The 21853-nt window shown below is 42.7% G+C and overlaps 2 protein-coding genes and 1 long non-coding RNA gene across 3 annotated transcripts in view; 2 read left to right on the forward strand and 1 right to left on the reverse strand.

Moving 5' to 3' along the window:
- The window catches only part of LOC143376215 (glucose dehydrogenase [FAD, quinone]), a 349600-nt gene that overhangs the window by 296815 nt on the left and 30932 nt on the right, over nt 1-21853 (forward strand). The gene's annotated exons all lie outside the window — the stretch shown is intronic.
- On the reverse strand, nt 608-2175 carry LOC143376245 (uncharacterized). The gene is made up of 2 exons (XR_013087057.1): nt 1793-2175; nt 608-875 (listed from the first exon to the last, which is right to left on the reverse strand). It is a non-coding gene; the product is annotated as an uncharacterized LOC143376245 (long non-coding RNA).
- On the forward strand, nt 16157-18289 carry LOC143376538 (uncharacterized). The gene is made up of 2 exons (XM_076827016.1): nt 16157-16195; nt 17499-18289. Exons 1-2 carry the CDS (start codon nt 16157-16159, stop codon nt 18267-18269), a joined length of 810 nt encoding a protein of 269 aa, XP_076683131.1. The 3' UTR covers nt 18270-18289.

The following is a 21853-nucleotide window of genomic DNA, read 5'->3' on the forward strand; positions in this document are numbered from 1 at the left end:
TGAATAAGGTTATCGATGAAACTACTACTTTCTGTTCAGCTTCCACTGAAAGTTGCAGTACCTCTTAAACGAGCGAAATTCAAATTATTTGGCATAAATAACAGTTTTAATTAAATTCTTCAACGAAGGTTGTAGTTAACACGTTTAATGCAACAGTGGTCATCCGTGACCGTCGCCAGTCTTTTCAGTGGTTCTCTGGTGATCAAGCCTAATACCGCATGCTACCATATTTTTTTAAATGCCTGCAACAAATGAATGCCATCGAATAAAAAATGTTGAATGCCATTGATAACTAGTTAATAGCGTAGAGATAAAACTGCACTACTGTATTTTATGTTCATCAGCCCACTTACAATTAGTAAGGGAGAGTGTTTTACCTCGGGCATAGTGTATCTTGGAAAATTGTCTATTACTATGGTGCTATATAAACGGTTGAAACTCATTACCTGTTGTAGAGAATGCCACTAGGTAGCTCTAACGGAAGTTCTATTTGTCTGTGGTGAAACTGTGTGTGTAGTGAAGTAAACAAATTTTTAAGCGACAAAACTAACGAGTGACCCAAGAAATAGCCTCCTTTTGGGCTCGCGATTTTGGAACTGAATTTCGAGCCAAATGATAGCTTATGATGAGACACCAATCACACTAAATTTTCAAGTTGAGGTAACAATTATATTCTGAGATATGGAAGGTCATAGAATTGAAAATTCATTAACGCGTCAGCCTATACACTTCGATGTATGGACTTTTATGTCAGTCCGATAATTTAAAGAATTGTTCACACTGGTTTTGCTGACTGCTAACAACGAGTTTGAACTTAAATTTTCAAAATTCACAATGGCTGATTCAATATAGCGGACCGTATATCTAAAAATATCCTACTTTTCATAAAACTTTGGTCTAATATTTGAAACGTAAAAAGTTATAAAATGAATTTTCTAAACTAAAGTAATATTTATGAGTTTAATAATAATTCGTTTCAATTTTGTGAAAGCTGTGTATTCTGATTGACAGAATATATATGTTTAGTTACGCCCGTAGCCGCTGAGTGCCTCTGTATTAGCAACATTCTCGCAATGGAAGTTGCGATCCTGCGTCGTTAAATATGAAGCTGGTAGATATAGGTATATATAATATTCTCATCAGTTCTTGATAGCTTTGAATTAAGAGTATGTATTGTAAGTTGAGAAAAAATTACAAGTTTCAATTCATCCTCTGCGAAAGTGGAAACATTCTTTTCAGAACTACTTCTTCATCCTTTCCCTCAATCCTTTATAGGACAACTGTTCAAATTATTTATTTTATTTTTATTATCATCATCCTCATCCTCATCATTATTATTATTATTCTAATACTAGAAATAGGTAATTATAATTATAAGCTATAGTTTTTTTAAACATAATGTCATTAACCACTTCCTGCTTAGACTGAGAGAAGCAGCTACTGCGTTGACAATATTTAAAATACCTTAATTGTTGTTAACAACTTACGCCAAATTCATAACTCAAAAAAACGAAAATTAGCTGAAATAGACACTATTCCACCCAAAAGCAAAATCTGCAAAAAATGTTATAATAAACTCACTAAAAAACCATATATATTAACGCCTCACTCCGATCCCAATGTGCCTGATTTATCTATTTATCGAAAAGGAAACAACTGCCACAAACGATGTACATTTGGCTGCAAACGTACTGAGAATTTAATTTCAGTTCCAAATATAATTCGCCGTGAACTACTTAAATTTTCAAAATTCACAATGGCCGATTATGGTGGACGATATATTAAAAAAAACACCTGTAACACAGACATTTATATTTCTTGAATTTGATTTTTGGAAATAGTGCTGGATACATTATATATATCAGGATTTGGTACATCCAGCGTATGATATTGACCATATCCGAGGAACCATACAATTGTGATAATGTGGTAGCCAAATTTTCGTGCACCACTTTCACATGTGCAGTAATATTCTATGATTGATTCTCGTCCGGGTTTATTTTTATCAATAAGTATGAAAATGTGGTGATGTTTGCCATTGCGGTATCGGGATTTCATGTATGCCTTGACTAGCAATGGATTTTCAACTGAAATCCCGTATCTTGCATAAGCCAAAGCTGCTGTTCGATGTTTAGGGTTTGGTTTAAACCTATGAATGAGAAAAATTCTCTCTTTTTGCTGATATAATAGGAGATCGCAGTACTTATTTGATATGGACCGAGGCTGAGGTAATATAAATCGTGTACTGTGAGTTCAGGCAATTGAAGTTCTTTATTATTTTCGTCATTATCCATTGCTGTATATTCAAGCTCAAGATATAGTGATTTAAGTTGAAAAAGATTAAATTCCTGAGCAACGAGTTTCAAATGGTTGGGAACATTTACTCGAGATTTCATTATATGTGCAATGTCTGCGTAATTTTTGTTACTGATGCTTGGTTCATGAAATAAGTTTAGAAGAGCAAAAGCTATCAACAGGGATTCATAATCATCTCGTAAAGTTGCATTATGAGCTGGCAAAGAAAAGATTTTGAATTTTTTTTTAAGTCGACCAAAAACTTGTTCGATTACCCACCGACATTTAGTTACAAACCTTGAAGTATTTGCTTCAATAGTATCAAGTTGACCAAGCCCAGGACAATGAACGTGCAATTTCTTATTGATTGTTAAGAAATTCACAACATCGCGAAAACCTCTATCGAGTAAAATGGTGTCGCCTTCATGAATGGAATTCATCTGAATATCTGCTGAAACAATTTTCCAATATCATTGCATCATTGTGAGTTGCATCAAATGGTCCAAGAACAAACAATACCCAACCGTCCGGTGAACAGGCCACCATAGGTTTGACAAGTGGCATTTTTTTTTGCTCACTCCACAATTGTTTTTGTACCGCATAATTCTTTGACTTCTGTGTAAGACGATAGGTAACATCAAATATCATACAAGCTTGGTCATCAGGAATGTCAAACAATAATTTTGCCATGGTTGTATTATGAGTGATCAATACAGAGCGATCATTATTATAAATGAATTTCGGAACTAGATTCTTAAGAAGATTCCCTCTGACCAAGTTCATGTAATTGGCAATTGTTTGGTCGGAAACTCTAAAGAGAAAAGCAAGTTGTTGATTAGAGAGGGCAATACGTAGCTTGCACAGAAAAACAGCAACATGCTTTGACACACAATTGTCCGTAAAAGTACAGATTTGCTTGAATTGTGTTTTATCGTAAGCAAACCATGATTTAAAAGCCTCATTGTCAATAGAATCTATATCGCCCATATCAAATACAGGTTTTTCATTTCTTTTCAATTGTTGATAATATTCATACATACAATCACTTACCATACTTTGCTCGTCAGTACTTATCTCTTATGAGATTTGCTTGACAAGTAGCCAATAGTTAGTAATGCCTACATGTGTACTGCATATACAGGCATTGTTTTTAGTTAGGAATTTATAATTCATAAGTAGTTCACGGCGAATTATATTTGGAACTGAAATTAAATTCTCAGTACCTTTACAGCCAAATGTACATCGTTTGTGGCAATTGTTTCCTTTTCGATAAATAGATAAATCAGGCACATTGGGATCGGAACGAGGCGTTAATATATATGTTTTTTTAGTGAGTTTATTATAACAATTTTTGCAGATTTTGCTTTTGGGTGGAATAGTGTCTATTTCAGCTAATTTTCGTTTTTTTGAGTTACGAATTTGGTGTAAGTTGTTAACAACAATTAAGGTATTTGAAATACTGTAAACGCAGTAGAACTTATTACCTTTATACCGCTTCTGCCCCTCTTAGCCTACGCCGGAAGTGGTTAATGACATTATGTTTAAAAAACTACAGCTTATAATTCTAATTATCTATTTCTAGTATTAGAATAATAATAATAATGATGAGGATGATGATGATTATAATAAAAATAAAAGAAATAGTTTGAACAGTTGTCCTATGAAGGATTGAGGGGAAGGATGAAGAAGTAGTTCTGAAAAGAATGTTTCCACTTTCGCAGAGAATGAATTGAAACTTGTGAGTTTCTCAACTTACAACACATACTCTTAATTCAAAGCTATCAAGAACTGATGAGAATATTATGTATACCTATATCTACCAACTTCATATTTAACGACGCAGGATCGCAACTTCCATTGCGAGAATGTTGCTAATACAGAGGCACTCAGCGGCTACGGGCGTAACTAAACATATATATTCTGTCAATCAGAATACACAGCTTTCACAAAATTGAAACGAATTATTATTAAACTCATAAATATTACTTTAGTTTAGAAAATTCATTTTCTAACTTTTTACGTTTCAAATATTAGACCAAAGTTTTATGAAAAGTAGGATATTTTTAGATATACGGTCCGCTATATTGAATCAGCCATTGTGAATTTTGAAAATCTAAGTTCAAACTCGTTGTTAGCAGTCAGCAAAACCTGCGGGAACAATTCTTTCCATTATCGGACTGACATAAAAGTCCATACATCGAAGCGTATGGGCTGACGCATTGATGAATTTTCAATTCTTTGACTTCCCATATCTCAGAATCTAATTGTTACCTCAATTTGAAAATTTAGTGTGATTGATGTCTCATCATAAGCTATCATTTGGCACAAAATTCAGTTCCAAAATCGTGGGCCCAAAAAGAGGCTAAAAAGGCATCATTTTTGGGTCAATCTTTTTCGTTTCAGTAATTTTATTATTTAGTAAGGACATTAAATTGTAAGTGTGACCAGTATTACGTATATTGTAGCCTACATCTCCTGGCGAGTAAATAAACATGCTTGCTTCAGTAATTTTAGTTAATCTCTAAATTTTGCAGAAATATTAGTATAAATGTGCACCGTCTTGTACCTTGGAACACACAACATCCTGTACCGCGGAACATGGTACAAGGTACACGATGCAATTTTTTTTTGTTTTTTTTTTGCAGATAACACTAGTTTACAAAATCCAAACACTTATTTTTGATTCAGACTCCACTATGAAATTTTGCACATTTGGATTCTACCACTCACATTTGGATTCCTTTCTACCAAATCTTGGCGTTGTAAGCGACGAACATGGCGAGAGATTTCATCAGCAGATGAAAACTATTGAGAAACGCTACCAAGGATTCTGGGATGAATCAATGATGGGAGACTACAACTGATTCCTTGTAAGAGAAATTGATCTCAATGCGGGCAAAAGAAACAGAAAGAGTCAGAATTGTTTTTAAAAAATGATATAAAATAAAATAAAAATATATTTAAATTTGTTTTCATTGAAGACAAATACGTAATTCGCCAAAAAACGGGAAGAAATGCAAAAATAAGGGAAAAGTTGAAAATAGGCACTCCCACTCTATCGCCCATAACTTCCTTATTTGAGCATGGATTTTGCTGAAATTGGGCGTATTTTCTTCGTAAAGGTGCGCACTCTACGCAAAAAATAAGAAATTGGACGTCACAGGATAATTTTTATGTCTTCCAGGCTATGTAGTTAATTTTCGATTTCAATTTCGGCCCCAAAACATTACATTTTTCTTAAGTTTCACTCGATTCCGCCTAAACTATTGGTCCAATTGGAAAACACTGTAAGAACGAATTAAATGCAATTTAATTGCCTTTAATTTAAGAATTTTCGCGATCAAATCGGTCAACTCTAACGCATGATATGGCCAGAAACGTCGGGTCATCTTCTTAAAAAATTACCAAAATATTCATCGGGTGATATCTCAAAAACGTATCCATAGGATTTTTTTTCATGTCGATTTTTGAGTTCAGGGGACCACCTTACATAAGAATTTCATAGCGGAGTCTGGATAAAAAATAAGTGTTTGGATTTTGTAAACTAGTGTAATCATGCTACGAAGTAAAGAGAGTGTTAAGTGGGCTCTAATTGATCCAGATGCTTTGGAAAACGCTGTTCAGGCAGTTATGGCTCCTGCAGCGACTAAAATATCAATCAGGCAAGCATGCAAAGTTTATAATGTTAAATTAACCACTTTGTCAAGACTTCTGGCAAAATTCCGGAACTCAGGAAGCGCAACTTTTGATTATAAACCAAAATTTGACTGTGTTCGAAAGTACAAGAGGTTGTGTTCCATGGTACATGACCATGTTGTACCATTTTACATGGCACTAGCATTATAATTTTCAACTTTCAATATCACTGTAAAACACTAAAATAATTACAGAACGTTGTAAAGGAATATTCAATAACCACCATCACCACTTTTCAATTAAAAAATATCGTAACCAAAAAATAAAAAAAAGTAAAATGTAAAAAGTGTTGCATGGTACAACAGTCTCTCCTACTACTGTTTATAAGAGCGTTGTCCAGCGACGCCCCCCCCCCCCCCCGCGCGACTGCTACCCCTTCCAAGTTTCTTCGACTCCGCATAATATTTGCGAAGAATATGTAGTAGCATTGGCTCTTTTTTAAAATTGTTTATTTTGCTTTTGCCATGTTTATGTACATTAGGGTGGACCTTATTTTTCGACTATAACATTTTTTGCACGCCGCCCCCCAATTTTGTTCGATTTGGTGAAAAAATAATTTGTGCAAAATTTGAAATCGATTAAACCTCGGGGAAGACGCGCCTCATCGCATTTAAAGTTTTGAAGTAATAGTAATTTCTCGTCAATTTCGAACATAATTGTCTTCGGCCATTTTAGAAGTATCAGTAAATATTTTTAAATAAAAGTACAGTTTATTAGATGTATAATAATAATATGTATGTATTACTTCGAAAAATATTAACGAAATCTTTGAGTTTTATCCTTTAACATTAGTATACATTATACAACGCGGCGTATAGATAAGCCACAGTAGGCAATCGGGTGTCTCAACTACACTGTCCAACACATATTTGGATCTGCAATATGCACTCCGAGATCCTAGTAGATTTTTTCATCCCAAACACGAATCCGTAAACAGAATTGCTCGATCGCACTCAGTTTTTGAAAAACATGAGTTTTTGTAAAAAGCGCACGATTTTGGTCACGAATGAGGTATTACGTGAATACCAAGAATGCTAGAGAGTTCAATTTAGTCTCAAAAGATAGAGGAGAGTTTCCTGAATATATCGGTTTATACTGTTACGTCCCGATATAGGACTTCCTGTAAATCACCCCGAGCGGTTGGAATGATTTATCGGGTTCTTGCTCTATCGAAGGGCTAAGGCCCACCTTGACTATACTTACCGGGAATATGGAAGGTGACAAGGGGTTGAAAGAATAAAGTACAGGGGATATAAGGGAGAAACGATAAGAATAAATATATTGTTACATAATTAAGATTATCCTACCTCGAGACAGCGCTTCGTCTCAGCTGTCGCTCGCTGTGTCGCTCGGGTGTCGCGCGGCACGTTTGCCGTCTCGCGTTTCGGTCGCTCGCAGTGTCGCTGACCCACGGGTAGGTCGTGGTCGCTCGCTGTGCTTCTCGGATGTCGGTGGCCTAGAGCCCGTCGTACCGCACTGTCTCTAACGTACTTCTACGCGGTCCTACGTCGGTCTCGATTGACGCGCAAGGGCTCTCCCGGCTGTGCCGTTTCCTGTGTGTCGGACGGAGTTACCCTTCTTACGAATTACTATCGGCCGATCGCGCTTCGCGGAATCTGCGTGGAGACGTGGTCGCGGTATCTAGACGGTCCTCTGGTCCGTCGCGACTTCCTAACTCGAGCACTCGAATAATAATCGTCTTTTTGCGGCTCCCGATCGCGGGCCGAACCTCGAACGATCCCTACGAATGGGGAAAACTGCCCCGTCGGCAGCTGTCGCTTGCTTCACCAATTCCCTGATTATTGAGAAATAATTGGGGAATTGGGCCGAGCGCGGTCGCTGTCCCCATCGCTGTTGCCACGGGCTCAGCACCACTCGATTGCTACACGCGAGGCGATTCCGCTGGATCGCCCTTGCGAAACAAAAGCGACGCGTGGACAGCAAGCACGGGATGGACCTAAAGGGCCCATGTAACACCACCCCACTTAGACACGAAACGGCCTCGGGAGGCTGTTTCGTCGTCAACCCGTACGTAGTTGTCGGCGCGTACGCTTTTTCCGCGTCTTAATACTATGAATAACGCACTTAAAACTAGGGGACGCAAGGAGAAACTAATGAATGAATCATAATTAAGCAACGAAAAACCCATATATTGTTACATAAATAATGGTAGAAAAAAGGGGAAAAAGAATAGCAATAAAGGTGATTAATAATCGAAAATCTGATTGGGGCCTAAGTCTCTCAGCTGTGGCCTTTGGGTGAAGTTGCTCTGCTGCGAATGGAAATGAAAAACCGAAACAATTACAATCCGATCGCGTCACTTTTAAGTGATTACAGTGTCATGGGTAATTACCTAAAGCGAGAGGTGCTCCTTTATTCCGCTCCGGCGGGAATCACCCAGGGCACATCCCGGGGTTTGCGAGGCTCCAACGGCCTTGGTGCCTCCAGAATCGGGAAGGCCGGGAGAAATCGCGGTTCTGCTTCCACTATTGCCCGGATACAACCGGTGCAATTTCCGGGCACAGACCATTTTAGATGGCGCCTCCGGCACTGGGTGCACCTGGTTAGTGCGACGGTCCTGGTCTCACTTGCCAACCAGTGCACCGCTAGCTTGCGGTAATCTTTGAAATTTTCCGGTGGGTTCGTCCACGCGCATACCCCGCACAGTGTCTGGGTTTTTAACGCCTAGACGCGTCCGTCCTCCCCCGTGCACGTCGTCTCCGGACGCACGCATAGCCTCCGTCCGAAGGGTCCTTGGAGGCGGCGCGGGAGGACGGCCTCGGCCAGGGATGCGCGGACGTGCTTTGAATCGTTAAAGGTGGGATACTCCATTTTCTCGTTGTTGTAAGGATTTTCTAACGACTGTATCTCGCTCGCTTGATTGATGTCTTATATGCTATTATCCCTACTACCTAATTTTCGCAGCAGAGCGCATCGCGAGGATTGATTCTACATGTATCGCGTGGGGTTTATTGCTACGGTCAGCAGCTACGGTCTAGAATATTTCGAAGTATGGCTCGGAGCCCGCGAACTTTCTCGCTTGTTCTACCTGAGTTTTTTCATTTGTCCTCGTGGGCGGTATAACGGGTAGGTCTGGAGGAAAGGATGTAATAGCAAGAGGACGGGGTCTTGAAATTATTTGCGGAGGGGGACGGGATGGTACCATCTCTATATCCACTTTTGTCTTGGTCCTTGAGGGCTTGCGATGTTGTGTGCGGCGTGCCTTCAAAAAACGGTATCCAATCCAGACAATAAGGAGAACGATGAAAATTTCTCCCAGTCCGGGCAGTCCATAGGTAACATAAGTTGTTAGGTTTTCGGTACGATGATGGGTGGCCAGCTCCCTTGCTTGTCTTTCGATGTCTTCCAGGGCGACTGCGTTTGCTATCGCATGGGCGTCGTGAAGGGTCCCCTGGGGCTCCTTTCCTTGATGGTCGGACAAGATTCTTACGTGGTGTTCCGTGAGCGTTGGCAGGATCCCTGAGATGTCTATGTCGATGGATGGTTTGTAAACGGTTGTCAATGTCTCGGTGTCAACTCCGGCTGCCCAAACCTGATCCGGGTATGTTAGCAATTCCTCACGGGACATAGGCGTAAACGGATCTCGAGCTAATTGTCCGAAAACCACTTCGTATGGGGTGAATTTCGTGGCCTCGTGTACCGAGGTGTTATACGAGTACATAGCAAACGGAAGTAGCAAGTCCCAATCCTCGTATCTTTCCAGGTAATGTTTCAGGTACTCAGTTAAGACTATGTGGCTTCTTTCGAGGGAACCGTTGGTCTGTGGTCGATATCCCGAGGTGGTTACGTGTTTGATTTTAAACGTTTCAGCTATTCCCTGTATTACGTTATTGATGAAACTTGTTCCGCGATCCGTGAGTATTGCGCGCGGTGCGCCGAAAATTGCGATAAAGTAACGCGATAAGGCGTCGGCCACAGTAACGGCTCGTATGTCCGGTAAAGGGACGGCCATACAGAATTTCGATAGTTGGCATTGCATTGTCAGTACGTGACGGTTTCCGCTTGGTGTAGGGGGAAGCGGTCCTACAGTGTCCAATGCTACCTTATCAAAGGGCCTAGCGGGCGTATCGGTGATTAACATCGGTTCTCGTGTCTTAATGCGTACGAGCTTTTGTTCCTGGCAACTCTGGCAACTTCGTACGAAATCCTCTACATCTCGACGTAAGCGCGGCCAGTCAAATAGGCCGCGGATACGTCGGTACGTCTTTGTCACGCCCTTGTGCCCTCCTATAAGGCTTTCGTGATAGTGCCGGATGATTTCTTCCCGTTTATCTTCTGGTGGTAATTGGATTTCGCCGGTGCAGATTGTAATCAAGATGGGTGTACGTTTGAAAATCACTTGGCAGTATTTCTGGAGCGCCGTGGCGTCAAAACGGTGTAAGGTTTCGCCATACGTTGCCATACGGAGCGTGCGGACGCGTTCGGTCTCTATGGCGTCCCTGAGCGTTGCTAATGCTGATGTAAGCTCATCTTCTCCCATTTCATGATAGAAGCTTCTTGTTCCGACAATGCTGAAAATTTTTCCTTCTTCGTTGTGGGTGATTATTACGCGGTTCCTGATTAATTCCTCGGATAATAATTTAGTCTCGTCGAAAAGTCCAATAGCTTTTAAAGTTCTACAAATGGGGCTAGTTAGTATTCTGTCGGAAGATATAAAATGAGCATAATTGTCCGGGGTCGACGCTAGCGTGGTTTTAACGATTTTTACTTCGCATTGCGTTGGCTGCGTTTCGTCTTCCGAAGCGTCCGGTGTGTTGTTCCCGAGTCTGGGCGACTCCCTCCAGGTTGTTGGAAGTTTCGGCGGGACGACGAATGGCCTGTAGCTTGTTTCCTGGAACTCCGTAAAATCGGGCATCTTAGTTGCATCAGGCCCCCGGCTTATGCCTGATTTCTGCCTGGGTGGCGACGGATCTTTCTGCTCCTCCCATGTCTCATCCTCAGGTCCAATCATGGTCGACTGCGGGATGTCCAAGACTTCTGCGTGCAGAGGTATTCCCCATGACACCCGCTTCTTTGGGCCTGATCGTAGGTCCTCCGTCTTCTGAGGACTGACATTTTCGTGGTGATTCGTTGCTGTCCCTTCTTCTTTGCAGGGATACTCTTCATCAAAGCTCTTTAAAATGGTGATTTCGTCTGGCGTGAGTGGGCCTATGCGCGAGCTATCGCTTAATATGGCAGAGTCCTCGTCTCCTTCTTCTGGATCGTTGTTTCCCGTATCCAGGAACTCGGGCATTCCCGTCAGACCTTCTGTTGTATCCAGAACGGTGGAATTCGCTCGGCTCTCCAAGCTGGCTGCGTTGTCTCCCTCTGTTGGTTGCAGCTCCTGTTCGGGTTCGTGTCCTTCTAGCGTGGAATCCTCTAGGAGGTCGAACGACGGTGGTTCTTCATAATTCGGTCTGGGCATGCCTTGACGACGCGTGCCTACACGGGTCCCTATGCCTTCCTGCTCTTTCTCCGGCGCAGTTTCTTTTGAGGTAGTCGGGAACGCGTGCGAAACCGGGTTCCGCGATAACGCGTCGGCGTTCGCGTTTACTCGGCCGGGTTTATAAATGATCTCGTATTGATAGTCGGCGAGCGTGATTTTCCAACGGGCTAGTCGCGACACCGGGTCTTTTACCGAGGATAACCATTGAAGCCGCCGGTGGTCGGTTACCAAGAGGAATTTTCGTCCATAAATGTACGTGCGGAATTGTTTTATAGCGTAAATTATCGCGAGGCACTCCTTTTCAGTTGTTGAGTGGTTTTCCGGGCACGGCGTGAGTACCTGTGAGGCGTACGCTATAGGCGGGTCTTCGCCTATCTTTCCCTGACTCAAAATCGCACCGACGGCTACGTCCGATGCGTCGGTTGTAATAATAAACGGTTCATCGTAATTCGGATAACGTAGAACCGGCTCCTTACAGAGTGCCTGGCGTAGATCTTCGAAACTCTCTTGGTGTTTCTCAGTCCAAAAGAACGGAATTTTGACGCTTGTTAAATTCGTGAGTGGTTTAGCACGTTTCGCCATTTCTGGGATGAAACGACGGTAGTAATTTACGAGACCCAAGAATTGCTTTACATTCCTCCTGCTTTTTGGTACGGGGAATGCAGAGACGGCCCGGATCTTCTCGGGATTGGGTCTGACTCCGTCGGCTGCTATTATGTGACCCAAGTACACGACCTTGTCCTTCAAGAACCTGGCCTTCTCCGTCTGCAGCGTCAAGTTATGCTCGCGTAAGCGTTCGAAGAATCTCTCAAGTCTGCGTAAGTGTTCCTCGAGCGTGCGCGAATGTATAACTATGTCGTCTAAATACACGAACAGCTCTTTACCGATAAGCCCTTGCAGCACGGTATTCATTAGGCGTTGAAAGGTGGCTGGAGCGTTCTTTAACCCGAACGGCATACGGAGATATTCAAAGTGTCCGTCGGGGGTGGTAAACGCGGTTTTCGCACGGTCTTCGGGAGCCATAGGAATTTGGTGGAAACCGTTCGCTAGGTCAAAAACTGAGAAAAATCGGGCTCCGCCTAAGCGATCGAGGATGTCCGTAATTCGCGGTAAGGGGAAACGGTCGTCGATCGTTTTGGCGTTCAAGGTTCTGAATTCCGCCACTATCCTCCAGCGTTTTTTTCCATCTGGGTCCGCCTTCTTCGGGACCACATGTAATGGTGAGTTATGTGGCGACGACGAGGCTGCGATTATTCCCAGCTCTTCGAGGTTCCTTGTTTGATTGGCAATTTCTTCGTCCATAAGGGGGGAGTGCGGGTATTGCCGCGTGAATACTGGCGTCGGGTCGGTTAACGGGATGGTGTGTTCCATTGTCGTCGTTCCTCCCAGTGGGTCCCCAGGTACAAAGAACCTGTCCGGTGTATCTTGTCACCAACTCCTCGATAAGCTGACGCAGTTCCAGGTCTATCTCCCCCAGTTTCAGCGTTTGGACTATATGCTGTACTCGTCCTTCGGTAGGCTTGCGTTCAATGCGGTAATCGCCGAGATCTTGATCTTCGTTGATGTCGAAATCGTCTCCGAGGGGAGGGTATGGGCAAACCCGTTCGTCATCCCCGAGACCATCGCGGTTTTTCGGGGAAGCAGACGTTTACCTCACTTCCGTTTGTCTCTAGTTCCGGATTTTCGGTTAAATGAGCCTGGAATTCCATGTGGTTTCTTTTGCATTCCTCCAACGTATTTTCTAATTCCTTTGAATTGGAAAAGATAACGGGATGGATCGGACGATTCGCGGTCACCATTGTACGTTGGTGATAGGATACGATGGCTTACTCCTGGAGCAGATACGGGCTCCCGATGAGGCCCGCAATCCCCTCCGGTAAATAGGGCATGCTTATTACGTGAAATAACGCCCAGCTGCCATTAATTTTCAGGCGAGTCGTCCCCATGGTCATAACCTTCCCGTTCAGTCCACCGACTTCGATGGGGTCTCTACTTAAAACCGGGGCTTCCGAGCTCGCGTACCGTATTTCTAATAAGTTTAACGCGGAACCCGTGTCTACGATGAATTCTCCCTCACCGTTCTCCAACTGTTCGGCCTTGATCCGGATGCGGGGGGAGTCAGCGCGTCCGAGAACCGTCGCTGGCTCTGGTTTCTCGGGTGGGATCTCGGCGATCCTTGGGCCAGCGAGGAGGACCCGCCCGCCTCGTTTCGGTTGAACGGGCGGGCGCGCTGGTAGTTTAAATGATCGCGATTTTCTACATAGGGTTCTCGTTCCACGGGTCTTCTTGATACGCGATTTTCGTGCCTTCTAGATTCTCTAGGATCGTATGTCCTTGATTCGCGAGGTTCGTAAACTCTCGGCTCGCGGGATTCATGTACCCTGGATTCGCGAGGCTCGTACGTTGCAAATTCTCGAGATCGTGGCGGTCTATCATATCGCGGTCTCTCTCGTGCTAATCTTCGCTGAGGGACGTACTGTCCGCGGTTGACGTCCAGCAAACGCTCGCCTTGCCTCGTCAGCAGGGCCGTTGGCCGGCGCGGCGGTGTCGGATCGCGATAATACGGCTCGCGGCTGTACTCGTCGCGCCAATATTCTTCTCGATAGCGAGGGGAGCTGTAAGCGGAGTACGAAGAGTGAGGCTCTTCGTACGGGACCTCCTCGACCGGCTGTCTCCATTCGGTCCATTGCCGCTGGGGGTCGTATGGGGTCGGCGGGCGCGCGCTCCGAGCGTGCCCGTACACGTCTTCTCGCGGAAGGCCGACCCTCTCTAATTCTCGCCTTTGTGTGTGAAGCGCCAAATCAAACGCGTCGTCCAACGTTTCCGGATTTAGTAGTGCTACCCTAGCCGAAATCCGTTGGGGAAGTCCAGCAATAAAAGAGGAACGAACCAATCGCTCGACATCCCTCAGGGTCTTTTCGTTATTTGTTCCTACCAGTTCTTTCGCTCTTAAGGTCACCTGACGGTGCAGACGGCACACGCGGTGGATAAAATCTATGATACGTTCTCGCGGAAACATGCTTATACGCTCAAGTTCCAATCGGAGCTCCTCATAACCACGGCATGGGGAATATCGGGCCCTGAGGAGGGTGAGTAGCTCGGATACGCTCCCACAACCTTTCCCCTCGACATAGAATCTGATTGGTTCGTCTAATTTAAATATGAGGCCGTCCAGGAATCTGTCTTCCTGGCCAGGCGGTACACGTTTTACAGCACGCTGTATCGAGGCAGCGAAGTCCTCCAAAGTTACTAGGTCGGGGTCGAAACGGGGAACGTGGTCGAGCTCCCGATACACTCTCTCCTCGTCGACCCGGGCTTGCCATACGTCCATTCTAGACGTCTCTAGGTCGTTAGTCCGCGAGCCGAAAGATAGCCCATTGCCCGAAGGCGGTGTGGGAGGAGGAGGAAGAACGGAAGATATTCCACCTGAGGTTCGTACATTAGAGGGTTGATCCGACGGGGATCTAAGCAAACCACCTGGCATTGTTATACAATGCTCGGCAAAAAGGCTTTGAGTAATAGGAAGCGTAGTCAAGTTACGAGCAGATAAGATTGCGACTGGTCGCGGTTATACGCGACGGCGCGATCTTTTCTTCTAAAAGGGGATGATTAGAAGAATCATATCCCACTTCTGACACCAGTTTGTTACGTCCCGATATAGGACTTCCTGTAAATCACCCCGAGCGGTTGGAATGATTTACCGGGTTCTTGCTCTATTGAAGGGCTAAGGCCCACCTTGACTATACTTACCGGGAATATGGAAGGTGACAAGGGGTTGAAGAATAAAGTACAGGGGATATAAGGGAGAAACGATAAGAATAAATATATTGTTACATAATTAAGATTATCCTACCTCGAGACAGCGCTTCGTCTCAGCTGTCGCTCGCTGTGTCGCTCGGGTGTCGCGCGGCACGCTTGCCGTCTCGCGTTTCGGTCGCTCGCAGTGTCGCTGACCCACGGGTAGGTCGTGGTCGCTCGCTGTGCTTCTCGGATGTCGGTGGCCTAGAGCCCGTCGTACCGCACTGTCTCTAACGTACTTCTACGCGGTCCTACGTCGGTCTCGATTGACGCGCAAGGGCTCTCCCGGCTGTGCCGTTTCCTGTGTGTCGGACGGAGTTACCCTTCTTACGAATTACTATCGGCCGATCGCGGTTCGCGGAATCTGCGTGGAGACGTGGTCGCGGTATCTAGACGGTCCTCTGGTCCGTCGCGGCTTCCTAACTCGAGCACTCGAATAATAATCGTCTTTTTGCGGCTCCCGATCGCGGGCCGAACCTCGAACGATCCCTACGAATGGGGGAAACTGCCCCGTCGGCAGCTGTCGCTTGCTTCACCAATTCCCTGATTATTGAGAAATTATTGGGGAATTGGGCCGAGCGCGGTCGCTGTCCCCATCGCTGTTGCCACGGGCTCAGCACCACTCGATTGCTACACGCGAGGCGATTCCGCTGGATCGCCCTTGCGAAACAAAAGCGACGCGTGGACAGCAAGCACGGGATGGACCTAAAGGGCCCATGTAACAATACAGTTATTAAATTTCTTGGTTTTGTATGGTTGTAACCGACCGTCAAATTTAAAAAAAAAGGGCCGATGTGCAAGATTTCTACGCAAATACTTTTGCATGTTTGCGAAAAGTTGTTTATCTAACACAAATTCGCTATGCAGTATCGAATTCTGTAGACATTTCTGAAACAGAAACCATCCACAAAAAATGTCGGAATGGTTTTCAACTCGGACTGTTGTAGAAAATATCCATCGGCAACGCGTGCATGGTGTTTTACCGCTTGGCGGCAGGCGAGCCATGGCGAGTCGATACTCTGTACCGAATTTGTGCTAAGTAAACAACTTTTCGAAAAAATGCAAAAATATTGAGAAATCGCTATTATTTCAAAACTTCAACTCAATTGCGAGACGGGTTCGTGCTGTCCAATCACTTTGAAACTTTGCACATACATATCATTTTCTCACCAAACCTCAGTGCCCAGGTATAGAGAGTCGGATCCGCCGTGAGTCCTGAATCAGGACCTGTTAGGCCGCTACCTGTCGAGTAGGCCCCCGTTTAGGAAAGGGCAGAAACCTAGAAACCCTTGCAGTAATAGGTACTGATTCAGCTAATTTATTTTGAGCGTTCGTGACATTTCTGTAGCGGCTTCGTCGCTATATAGGAACCCTCCAGGGTCATTCCACGCCAACTCGATAACTTTTTTCCCTCGATGTCTCGGATTTTGTTCAAACTTGAATATGTTGTAGTCCTCGTGAAACTAGAGGGGGAGGGGGTTAATTCACTATTTTGTCGATTTCGAGATTGTTTAAAAAATATAGGGCCTTGAATTTTGCGATTTTTACCTATTTTCGTGAAAATGGGTTGTACTTATGAATTTTTATCTTGGAAACTATTTGTCCGATTTTGTTGATTCTGGTGTTATTTTAATCTAAAAGGATCTGCTTTCCCGAATATTTTTGTTTCCGGTTAAAAAATCATTTTTACAATAATGAAAATTATAAATAAAGATTTATTTTGCAAATTGAGGCTCAAGATCACGATTTTAAAAATCCGAAAAGTTACCACCATATTCGCTGAAGAATTTTCTATAAAATCAGCCGGGTTAGTGGGTTAGTAAAATTCTTCTGCAGGTATAAATGACAACCTTGTAATAGAGGGTGCGAGGGGTACGGTCAGGTGACCGTAATAGCGGAGCGCGCGGCTCGCTTACCTGAGACGGCGCGCGTCGCTGTCTTTAACAGCTTTCTGCGACGTTGAATATGCAAATTGCCAACGAGAGATAGGCTGATTTCACGCATACGTAATTTTGGAGCAAAAAATCGAGAGGGATTTTTATATTTACCTTGCCGACTCCATATTTACGAGATAGTTTTACGGAGCGTTTTTGAGGAAACATTGTCTAAATCTACTGGGCCTAATATTCCCTTATTTAAACGTTTTCGAGGATACTGGTCTCAAATCAATAAATTAAATTTTAAATCGGGAGTTGACGATGAGATAGTTCAACAGTCACTCGACAATGTAGCAAAAACAATAAACTTTGCATCATATAATTAGGAATTTAAGCAACCACGAGAAGACTATCGCGAATTCCTTGAATTATCAATAATTTTTCTTAATGGAACTGTTCCAAAGTTTTCTTTCCGTGTACCAGGAGCATTTCACCATGCTCGATGGATGGCCAAGGCTATATATTTTTTAAAAATATTTTTATTTCGGGACGAATTTGTTTTAACAAAGGATGAAGAAAATGGAATCCGCGACATTTGTATTTTTCTCATTAAATTATATTTGAAAGCGTGGATCCATGCTCCAGTTACTGCAAAAGCTCCTAGGCAAGATTTCGAGTTTTTAAAAAACTTATATGCATATAGTGCAATTAATAAAAATGTAAGTAGCGCAGCATTGCACAAATTTTGTAATCATTTATGGTACTTGACATCAGAAGCGGCAGCGCTGGCCTTTTTTGAGTCCAACATTACGCATGACGCCAAAAAACGGATGGTATTAGCTTTAGATATTCTTAATAATAATGATGTGACAAAATTAATAATTAGTCCGAATAATGTAATTCAGTACATCGACAACGATAATGCAGGGTTTGTTTCCCAAAAAACGTTAATGTTCTTTAAGAGATTTGCAATTCCCAAAGATTTTATAAATAAGGATCCTTCAGAATTGGAAAATGATCCAAATTATAATGTTGGATTAAATATAGTCAATAATTTAAGAGTAGTTAACGATTCGGCTGAACAAGGAGTGAAACTCATGCAAGAGTTTAATAATGTATTATCGCGAAATGAAGAGGAAAAACAAATTATAATGTAAATAGTATCCGGCTACCGAAAGCGCTATCCAGACACAACAAAAACTACGTTAATAAAAAAATTGTAAATTGTTTTTAAATGCGAGTATTAAAAACTGTGTAAATTCAATAACCGTATTTTCTTTTCTTCGCCTATTTATGATATAATATTCACCATTTCATATTAAAAATATTATCTTCTGATTAAATATAAAATATTAATGTTGAACATTCCTCCATTTTTAAAATTAATATTATTATTAACTTGCAAATAATATAAGAAATAAATTAAAAGAATGGTCACTTTCAATAAAATATGTAAGATTTAATATAATTAATTAAATATATTAATTAGTTATTATGTTGAAAAAATCATTCTGTAGCACTATTATCGTAAACACTGTGCACAAAAAAAAGTTTATCCACCATTATACATTTTTTCTTCATACCTTTCCGTTCATATAAACTTCACATTTATTACAACTTTAACGCGAATGAGGCGCGTCTTCTTCTTATCCGATCAAGTTTATCTTTTACAGGAATTATTTTCTTACCTAATGGAACAATTTTTGGGGGGCGGTGTGAATAAAATCTTACAAAAAAATTTTCACCAAGAGTAGCTAAGATCCACCCTAATGTACATACCCAAAAAATAGACTTAAATAGAAAGAGTGCACTCGATGTTTTTTTCTTACTCCCCAATAAAATAAGGAGATTCAATGCGCAGAATGTTACAATGACGCCTATTGGCCCAACGCTTTGGAGCATCTCTAGGATTTCTATTGATTCGTGGAAATTTCGCGAGACTTTTGATCCAATTTGAATTCTTAGTATTCACCAAGGTGAGAATGTCAAAGTAGGTTCAGAAAAGGTGTAAAGCTTTTTACGCATGAAAAACTGAACAGTTTGCGCTGCACAAGGAACTTTAACTGAGACAGAAAATATAGCAGAGCGAGGGAGAGCTTGGCAAGTCTGTACACAGTAAACTTGGCTTAAGTGAATAAATACTTAAAAATAGAATAAAAAAGGCCTGGCCAGAGAACCACGGTACGTGTTGCAAATATGCATAGGCTCTAGCGTTTTTATCAACCCTGGATAAATCGGATTTATAGACGAGCAAATTGTTGTTGGTCGCAAATTCCATCGGGTCGTATAATAGGGCATTTAAGGTATTTTCCCTCTATACAAAAATTGCAGTCATATATCATACTAAGAGGGGAAAGGAATAAAAACTTTTTTTGTCGAGATAGAGAAAAGCTTCTGGAGGAGCAAAGCTAGATTGCCTTGCCTTTTCAGCATACTCATCGGGAATTTTGGTAATTCCGCTAATGGACCCGTTTTGTTTTTGGATTTATAGTTTGTAAAAAGTACAGTCTGCTTATCTTAATCAATTGAACATCTATCCTTGAAATATTTATCGATCGATATATTTCGTTATTCGTGATTTTGACTATACACTCATTCTTACCCCTGTGCGGGAATTATCAAGTTGTTAATCTGAATGTTTTGCGTTCAAAAACGGAAAATCATTCCATAAATCTAGGTTTGATGTTATACCATATGGGAATACGGTATAAAAGTATGGGCTTCACATACAGACTGTACGCCATTATTTTGACTATCTTGTTTATGAATTTAGAACACAGAATATTCGAGAGTTTGTTGCAGGATTTGTCGGCATTTTCCAGAATGGCTTGGGTATGCTTCTCAAAATCCAGATTTTCAATCAGAATTACGCCCAAGTATTTAAACTGTTTTTTTCTTGTGGGATTATAATTGAGGTGTTGACAGGATCGACGGGGGGAAATGAATTTATTACTTGACACCTTGACTTGGGGGTTGTGCCCAATGCTTAGTCTAAACAGTATCGTTTCACATTTGTCAATATTTATTTTTAGTTTCCAATTTGTGCAATATTCTTAGATCTTCTTAAAAAGGTCTTGTAGGACTTTATGGACTTCGGCTGGTCTACCACTCTTATCGTCTGCGAATGCCATCGCTTTAATTCATTTCGAACTTGTATAATATGTCGGAGAAAAACAGACTGAAGAAGTGAGGGCGTGTTAATTGCGTTTTGTTGAAGACTGTTTTCGATGTGGAAGACCTTCTCGGAGAGGCAGCCATCCAAGAACACTTCTGAGATCGAATCCTTTTTTCTCTAACTTAGAGATCAATCGGTGTCAAACGTTTTCTCCAAGTCGATGAGGCATGTACCTACTTGTTGTCTATATATTGTTGTACCGGGGCGTTTCTATCGCAGACCACCCCGACGCAAAGGAGTAGAATAAGAAGCGGGAGTACACACTGAATATTTCCATATACAGAGCAATATCGGAATACAGGAGTACAACCCGCACGTCCGAACGCAATGGCGTTCGGTACAAGACAGTCTCCTTGTCGGCCTCCTGCTCATCCTCTTGAAGGGGGCCGACCTTCTTTCTTCAGCTATGAGCACCAGCAGGCCATGCACGGGCCTATACCCGGTGTTAAATCTCAGAAGCCGCCTCGCGGTAAAAGAAACCGCGGGTTGGCCAAGGAACGTTGATTTGGACAATTTTGACCCAAGGGACAATTCCGTTCGCCATCTGGTCGGGGTCTGCGGCGCCACACGTATTTACCCGATAGGGGCTGGGGACGTGGCGGGTTGCGCCAGTGTTACTCTAGTTAAATTCCAAGCCGCGGGATTTGCAATGGGAATTAACTTCCATTCTACTGGTCGCGGGAGGACTGCGTGAATTTCGACCTGTTCCGGAGTCCCGTAATTAATACGTCGTTCACGACGTCCGGAAGCGACCTAACGCCGAGTGGGTATCTCCCGGGCACGGCCGGTTCGTATAATTCGCGGAGTAGGCGACGCAATTGATATTTGCGCCCCGCGCGTCGAGTTCTGGGCATGGATAGGGAGTGGATACGGAACGAACGTAAAATCGTCTGCTCAACGTCGTGTTTTAAAGCTTAGTTCGGGCGAGCGATGGTGCGCTCCATCCGTTCGGAGACGCGTTCTTTGGCGACGTTGAGCACTGGTGTACTCCAACGTAGCGGCGGAACGGAACACAAGGTCGAATAAAGTAAGTGGAAAAATAACAATAATAATATATATTAATTGGAAAAATACAAACACTAAAACTATAAAACACTAGAACTATAAAACGCTAGAACTATAAAACGCTAGAACTATAAAACAATAACTATAAAATATTAAAACTATAGGAACTATAAAATATTAAGTAAATAGGAATTGTGAAATATTGAAACTACTACTAAAATACCGAAAATTTCCGCGTTCTTATGATAATATGTTGCGGACCACGGAGAGGGTCCCCACCTCGCTCGGACACGTTCGTGGTCAGTGATTGGCGCGGGCGGAGTACTAGTCTCGCAGTGACCACAGTCCGGCGCTGGCCTCCGATTGGAGCGCTTTAAGGATTCTTTGGCCAGACGGCTAGTTTCGGAGCCGTAACACCGGTGCTCGCAACAATATTGTTCAAAGCATATGCAATATCCAACGTGGCTGTTTATTGCATCTACCGTTGAATAGTCTCGTCTGAACCCAAATTGATAACCGGGGAGCAGTATATTTTGTGGACAAATTCTGTTATTCTGTTGT

Source organism: Andrena cerasifolii, chromosome 14 (genome assembly GCF_050908995.1).
Source record: "Andrena cerasifolii isolate SP2316 chromosome 14, iyAndCera1_principal, whole genome shotgun sequence".
NCBI lineage: Eukaryota > Metazoa > Arthropoda > Insecta > Hymenoptera > Andrenidae > Andrena > Andrena cerasifolii.

Bases quoted from the DNA above. Each gene is read 5' to 3' on its own strand.
- LOC143376538 (XM_076827016.1), top strand. From the start codon at position 16,157: ATGGTTTTCAACTCGGACTGTTGTAGAAAATATCCATCG. The intron at 16,196-17,498 runs GCAACGCGTGCA...TCATATAATTAG, and splicing joins GTTGTAGAAAATATCCATCG to GAATTTAAGCAACCACGAGA.